We start from the raw sequence: 8,014 nt of genomic DNA on the forward strand, positions 1-8,014 counted from the left end.
ATAGATGATAGATAGATAGATAGATAGATAGATAGATAGATAGATAGATAGATAGATAGATGATAGATAGATAAGGCAAAGTGTCAAATTTGTGACTGAGACTAAGAATCAGTGTTCCTAGTATTTCTAGGAATGCCTTCAGGGAAGCCTAAAATGGTGATTCCAGCATGCATTATTGAATGTATTCTACGTAACAAGTTTACTATCTAAAAGTAATACTGATACTGAAATTAATCAGAGATTTTGATTTTGCTCTCCAAATGTTAATTCTGATCTTTTAACCAAGAGATTTACCTTTGTACTTCATCATCAAAAGTCAATGCTAGTCATCACAGAGGAGGGCACTTAGATCTCAAAAACAGAACCGAGAAGGCCAGCTCCCCAGCCAAGTCTGCTTTTTTGCACCTTTGACAGAATATAATTTTAGAAAAGCAGTTTGTGGCCATGCTAACCTTTTAGGACCTTTGATAATTACTGGTGGCAAGAAAAACTATCAACTGTTTAGAAACTGTACCTTGGTAACGTGTCAGGGCCGATGGGTGCCTTGGGCAGGCCTGTTTACCCTGCTTCCACTGCTGAGCACAAGAACGCACGACTCATCGACACAAAGCTCGTATGAACTTGAAAGGTGATGTGGCTACAATTCAGTGCCTTTCAGAACAAAGCACTAAAATATGAAAAATAAAAGTATAATGGGCATGTTTGCAGTTTGCCTGTTTTAGAGAATTTCTAGGAGGTTAGCTATCCTGACATCCTATGATTTGATTCATTATGGCTTCCTGTGCTGTTTGCCATTATTCAGATTGGTTTTGAATGACCTAAAATTATAAGCATTTGGTAAGAGCTCATTTGACTATTTAGGCATAAACAAATATAGATCTTTTTACAGAACTGGTGTTAGAAACATAGTAATGAAGAAAAATCCATTTCATGGGATTTATAAGCTAGTGAGAGGATGTAGACAATATTCGATAAGCAGAATATTAAACATTAACAATGTAGCTGCTATGAAGAAAAGAAGGGGTCTGGAAGTGTGAAATTTAAATGTGATGATCAGTCAGCCATGCAGACATAGAAACTTAAAAGAAGTGAAAGAATGAGACATCCAAGTGACTAAAAGAAGAGCTGGTTTGAGAGTCCAGAGGCAGGGGCATGCTTGGTATACAGAATAGAGGGAGCTGGTGTGGACAGAGATATGAATATGTGATAGACTAGAAGGAGGTGCCATTGGGAGTTTAATCATTCTAACATCCCGAGAGCCCTCAGAGGTCTGAGCAGAACTACGTCAGTGTTTTTTTCTCCCTGGTCTATCTGGGCCTTTGTGAGTATGACAACACCTACTGCATCTACAATGGCTGCTGTGCTCAGTGCAGCCCACATGAAGAGAAGGTTTCTTTGGTTTTGTTCCCCCTGTTCCCTTCACTGATTTTCCCATAACCACAGAACAAGCTAGAGGGTAATGTATCTTATAAGTTGTGAAGATTCTGAATCATAGTTGAAGGACAAATTTTCTGGAGCACTGGTCTGTACAAGTAAAATACAGTTCTGTCAATCCTTTGACTTAAAGGATGTGATATTTTGCTTTGAGGTTTGGAAAGATATGAAGTATCTTTCCAACTGGACCCTCACACAGGGTATATTAGTTTAAGCACAGTGGATGAATTCATAAGCTATGAATTAAAATTCCTAGGAAGTCACTTAGGTGGCAGAGGCAGGCGGGTCTATGAGTTCGAGGCCAGCCTGGTCTAACTGAGTGAGTTCCAGTCAGGCGTACACAGAGAAACTCTGTCTCAAAAAACCAATAATAATAATAATAATAATAATAAATAAAATTCCTAGGAAGCACAAAATTCACATCCATGCTAAAAATGAACATGCTTATTATTATTCTTGGGGAATGAGTTCAAGGTGCAAGCTTTTGTTCTCACAAACATTTATTTTCCTCCAGATTTACTGGTTTTCTGTAATGATGGGAAAAGTCTTCATTTCCCTTTTCCAAGGGTTGAGAGGTTCATTAAGCCAAGTCTTAACCATAGACTAATCTTCATCTCTTCAGAATCTTGTATATTGATTTAGTTTCATATGTAAATATTTATATTAGTTTTCCTTGGGGATTTATACATTGATATATATATATATATATTCCTGCAGAGATATATACAAGCTTTTACCCTCCTCTTACCACTTGACAATACAACTGTAAATGTGTTTACACAGCTGTTCCTTGGTCAAGGTCATTTGCAAGAGCAAGTCGGTTTCTGAAGAAGTCTTGTTTGGTGGGTGAAGGATCCAGTGAGGGGCTCTCATTAGTTTTTTCCCTGTATTCTGATCCACTGGACCTAAAATCTCAGCACACAGATAAAGTACAGGTTGATTTGGTTTTAATTGTTTTCAAATATTTTATCTATCCAAATTGTTTTGCATTTGTAAAACAGTTGCCTCCTAGATCTGGAATCATTTTTACTTCCCCTGAGTTTCAAAACTTAAGATATGTGAATCTAAATTTGCAGTGAACATACAGAATCTCTAATGCTTCATGGGGACAATTGTGACAACTGTATATGTCAGTGTACCATGTGAAAGCATTGTAACAGGAATAAAAACTCAAAAATACCTATTTTTGATTCAATAAAATAACTACTCCGCAGATTACCATGGACCTTACATTAAAATGGTTATCAAGGGCCCTGGTTTAATCTAGGCATCACATTACAAACTCTTGCTTCTGTTTGTTTTCATTTTTAAAGGAAAGATTTATTGAAACCAGCCACACATATTGCTACATTTGGTAGAATGCAGAAATCAGTACAGTGATCTCAACCACCACAAAGGAGCCCAAGACTAATCAAAAGTCAGCTCAGTCCATTTGGGTCCCCAGTCCAGGGTGCATTCTTCCTTTCTCTTGGTTAAACCAGTTGGGCAATCCATTCCAGTTCTGTACCTTCTCCAGTCTGTTCATGTCAGAAGTCCCTACAGGGAGGAGGCTCTCTAGAAATACCTCTCACACAACTAGCCCAGGGCCCTCTCACTGACTTTAACCTGGAGCTAGAATGTATAAAATTAGCTCGCTAACCAAGACCCAGTGCCACAAGTCCTTGTGTGGGATGTATGAAAGTGAAGCTCCAAAGCTCCTGTTCAAGTAAACAGATTCTCCATACGCTGCATCAGGCATACTTTCCCTAAACACCAAAGCAGGATAACTGGCCTCCACGCTCCTTCACTGACGTTGGTACACTATCTTTGAGTCCTTGTTTGTTCAGGAGATTTTCTTGTTATTTTTGGGGGGAAGGTTCCTTTATTTTGTTCTGTTATGGTGGTACTAGGGACTGGCCCCAGGATCTTCATATGGAAGTGTTCTACTGCTATATATCCTCAGTCCAAGTCCTTGCTATTAATAATTATTCTTATTAGTTATGAGTCTAAATTTACTGAGCTTATTGGGAAGAATTCAAACATCCTTTTCTAGTATTCAAGTGAAAACACTGGACCTATAGGAAGACTAAAGATGTCTGGAAACACGATGAATGGACTAGATATTTTTAGTTCTCAGTTTGATATCAGAAAAGAAGCTGTAGCTACCCATCATGGTTTACTTCTGATTGGAAAGGAGTACTTTCCCACTGAACCAGTGAACGTAGGAAAATTACTCTCCCTCAGCTCCTGTGCATCTGGATACTCAGGAGATAAGAAGGTATATGGGTGGAAGGAACTTTTCTTCTCAGGGACCAGCCTACACTCCCTGTAAACAAACTCCCATCCTCCCTAAAACTTCAGGCTTGCTTTCAGTTCTCAGAATTCCTGCCTCCTTCAGCTCAAACCATCCCTGGTTAGTGTAGCTGTGCCTCAGATGTTAATAAGATGCATCCTAGCTATTCATTCTCTCCCTATGGTCCATGATCTGGAAGCCTGAAAGCCCTTGTGTTTTAGGGCAGGAAGCAGAAGATCAATTGTTCTCCCCCATGCCAACTTCTCAATGAAGTTATTAATCTCCACTTGAGACTTCACCTCACATTTTCCCTCTTACCTACATCTGATCTCTCCAAAACCCAACATGTCACACTTGGAGGTTCCCACATGCAACTGGAGTTTACCTGGAAATGGGAAAGCTTTGATGTCACCACCAGCCCCAAGGACCACAGAAATCTTCACCAGTTGCGTTCCCATTTCTGAAACAAATGCCAAAATCGCCCTGTCTAGTTTCCACAAACTCAGCTCAAATTTTTTTAGCTGCTCTTCTTACAGACTGTACCTCCCCCTTGTTTCCAATACAAATGTCTGCATTCCTGAAAATTAACTACTACGTAACTAGTGGCTAACTTACTAATTGTTTTAAAAATCCAGAATTCCACTATAGCAATGATTCGAAGCTCATTTTCACCTTTTTAAAGACAATTTCAGCTGACTTCTATAATGTTCAACATACAGGTTACCTGGACTCTCCCAAGGTGTGGGTGTAAATAAGAAGGGGGAAAATGTGCAGACTCTAGACGAAAGAGATAGTGTGTTTTCTTTTTATTCCCTTTTTTTGTAAAGCACAGAAATGGCTCTTGAACACCCTACACCATCTTGGCAAGCTGCAGGGCATATCTGAACAGACCTTAGAGGGGACAGTCAGGAACTCTTTGTGGAAAGTGCAAAGGCTGTCAATATATTCTGACACACAGTCATCCAATCATTTGACAGAAAGGGGAAACAAAAGACTTGTTGCTAACCATCCTTCAAATGACAAAGAAAAAGAAAAATGCAAGTTGGGTAGGTCAGTAAGTACAAATGGCTACAGATAAACCTGAAAAACTGGAGTTGAGGAAGGGAGGTAAAATCCAGTGCCACAGATATCTCTGATGTCCAGAGCTGGTTCTCTGATGTGAAAGACTATCCTTGAAAGGGTGAGGGCATTCCCATGAAGAGGGTCGGGGGCGAGGAGGGGGGACATCTGTCTTATCCATCAAATCAGTTAACCATGCATTCACAGGGTGGTGAATGAGCACTCGTATTATGTGCTATATACTATAACTTGTAGCTGGGTTACCCTTACTTTGAACCACAAGCTCCAAATGGGCAGGAGCTATTTCTTCTACAACCCGACACTCTGAAGACACTTAAAAGTAACTGACTTCAGATGACCTACTGAGAAGCAATCCCAGCCAGAGTTAGGTAACCTAAACTACTTATCCTTTCAAGCACACCCTCTTGAATTTGCAAATGGCACCGGAAATCAAATGAGATATGGTGGAACTACAAAGAGGACAAGAGGGATGGTGGGGATGGGGCAGGTTTGAGGGAGGTGGAGAAAATGAGTATAAAATGATCACTGGTCCTTAGAGTCCTGCCTTCTGCTATATGGACTGTCCCACAAAGGAGGCATATACAAAACCTTTTGAGAAGACACTAAACAAAGAGGACTCACTGACATTCAAATATATGGGCCCTGCAGAAGTATTGCTGACCATGTGAAGAAGAAAATAGATTTTGTTGCAATTGGTGGCGGGAGTAGGATGGCTGGAATAGAAATAATCATATAAATTATGAAGTGCTAACAGGAAGAGGTTGGGTAAAGAAACCAGTTAAGATGGTATACTCTTTATCTTTCACTACCCACAAAGTTGATGCTAAAGGGTGGAAGCACCGTCTACAGACCTCGCCCTAAAACTGTCTTATAGGATCTCTTCCCCGCTGCTATACTCCAATCAAGAATACTCCCTCACCCGAGTATAAGTTGTGTACATAAAGATGGAAGAGCATCTGCCTCAGCTCTAACAACAGTCTGGGTTTAAGTCTCTGACAGTGTCCGTGTGTATCCTCCTAGAAGGGACAGCTTATCTTTCATCTTCCTCAATCAAGCATTGGCCTTTCTTAGCAGGTCTGTTCCCTAGCCTCTAAGAACCACATTTAAAATGTATAGTCATTTAACATGCTCAGACTTTAAGCTAGCAATCATTATTCTGGCCAATTCTGCACAGCTCTCAGGGATCTATGACCTGGTATCTACCCAGGGCAAATGTGCCTGAGATGGAAACAATAAAAGGGTTACCCTTTTCCTCAAATATCGTGGGCACTTTGTCAGAATATTTTTTATGATGTCAACTTGACTCTGCCTTTTGAATCCTTCGGCCCTCCCAGCCTCAGAGGGAAGAGAACCCTTTCTCGGGTTTTCTGTTGCATCTGGTTCCATGCCTAGCTTCATCCCGAAGCAGCATTCTGGGTGTGTGGGGCCACCAGCCAAACAAGCCCCTATGGAACAAAAAGTGTGTCAGTGTAGACAGGACTAGACCTCCAGAGGGCTAGAGAGGAGGAAGGAAGGAAGCTCCAAACGGACACGGGTGGCTTTCTTGGGCCTGCCCATTTGGACCTGGGAGACCAGGCTCTGGAGTATCCAATACCCAGGTTTAGCTACTTAAGGTCACTGGGCTTGCTGCCAACTGACTTCTTGACACACATAATGGCTTGACTTTTTTTCTACCTGTACCTCATCTTTTACAATAACCTAGGTTTAAGTCTTTAATAACATCCATATAGATTTTTCTAGATGGAATAGTTTATCTTTCATCCTACATATTCCTGAGTCCAGAGTGCAAGTTCCTATACAATGGATGGGACCATATTATTCATAATCCTTTATGCATGCCTAGAATTCTGCACACATACAAGAATGATGTGTTTACATTTGAATTAAAGGTACAGGCACTTCCATGCTACCCTGGGGCCTCCCTGCCCTTTCTCTCTGTAATACCATACAGGAGTGTGATCCTTAATAGACTTTCCATGGTCTTTAGATGAAAAACCCGTAAGAAGTTACTTAAGTTGCTTCTTTAACCCTTGCCAAGTCCCCAAAGCACTCCCTAAGTACAAAGCTGTAATGGGAACCGCCTGCATGGTGTTGACTGTCCTAGACCAGGCTTCCAAGCCAGGAAGGCCTGCTAGAGGAAGAATCATCTAAGTGCTCCACCTTCACCTCCACTCAGATAAAATACTTCACATTTTAAATACAAGGACAGTGCCATTATTGTTGACAGTAATATGACAGGTGCAGGCCAGTCCAGGGGAGAACTAAGAGAACTCACTGGCCTTTTCTCTAAGAAAAATGCCAAAAGTTGCGGGAGGACTGAAGGCAATTAACCAGTGTAACTCTGGAGAGCCCACGGCAACTTGTCTGCATTATACCACAGTGTGTGGAGGCAGGGAGCTATAAAAAGATTATATGGCTTTCTCTTTTGGGAACTTTTAAAATTACAGGCCCAACACCATATTCATCTAGTTTGGGGTGACAAAAATAAGTGACTGTTCAGACTGAGCTCCAATAAGCGAGAGTACAGGTAAATCAAATACACATACTGAACCACGTGACGACTTCTCAAGCAGTCTCCCACCAGTTAGGAATACTTTTCAGAACCCAGGCAGAGTCATCTAGCTCCCATTTCAGAGACCCCAGCCTCTCGTGAGTCCACCAGGTCTAGGCAGGTGCATTATTACAGTGTTCCTCCTCCTCGTTTCTGCTAGTTCTGCCCTCTGGATACAAAAGGGCAGCTCTGTCCCCTATGCCTCATATAATGATTAGGTCATTTTGTTACATCTCTTTAATAGACAGAAATTTGTAAAGGAAACAAAGGTGGATCTATTGCTGATTGTTTCCCAACAGATACTGCTCAGTACTAGAAATGGTAGTGAGCAAAAACAGTCATTTCTTTGGGGACTCTTATGACTTAAAAAGTACCCAACAGACTCAAGCAATGTGTCCTGAGGAGCTTGGAGTTCTTCAAAGGATTTGGAGCCTAAATCCCAAGTTTAGACTGGCGAATTGTCTGTCTACTTCTTCCCACTCATGTCATTAGCAGTTATAGACCAAGAAAACATAAATCCATAATCCTACAGAGGGATAAATAGTTCTTAAACCTCAATCCCTACATAAAGTGACTTGAGGGTCCATCAACAGTCACATATGCATTGGATTGCCTAGCAAAACTGGAAGGAGACTGTAGGGCTGTGGTTAACTGCGGGGAAGGAGACAGACTGTAGG

General features: G+C 41.1%; 1 protein-coding gene across 1 annotated transcript in view; it reads right to left on the minus strand.

Moving 5' to 3' along the window:
* Positions 1 to 1,904: 1,904 nt before the first annotated feature.
* Arhgef33 (Rho guanine nucleotide exchange factor 33) overlaps positions 1,905 to 8,014 on the minus strand; it is a 76,346-nt gene continuing 70,236 nt past the window's right edge. The window contains exon 18 of the mRNA XM_026785837.1: positions 1,905 to 2,339. Coding sequence (XP_026641638.1) covers positions 2,210 to 2,339 — 130 coding nt within the window. The 3' untranslated portion in view covers positions 1,905 to 2,209. The remainder of the gene's footprint in view (positions 2,340 to 8,014) is intronic.

The sequence above is a fragment of the Microtus ochrogaster genome, linkage group LG3 (assembly GCF_000317375.1).
Source record: "Microtus ochrogaster isolate Prairie Vole_2 linkage group LG3, MicOch1.0, whole genome shotgun sequence".
NCBI lineage: Eukaryota > Metazoa > Chordata > Mammalia > Rodentia > Cricetidae > Microtus > Microtus ochrogaster.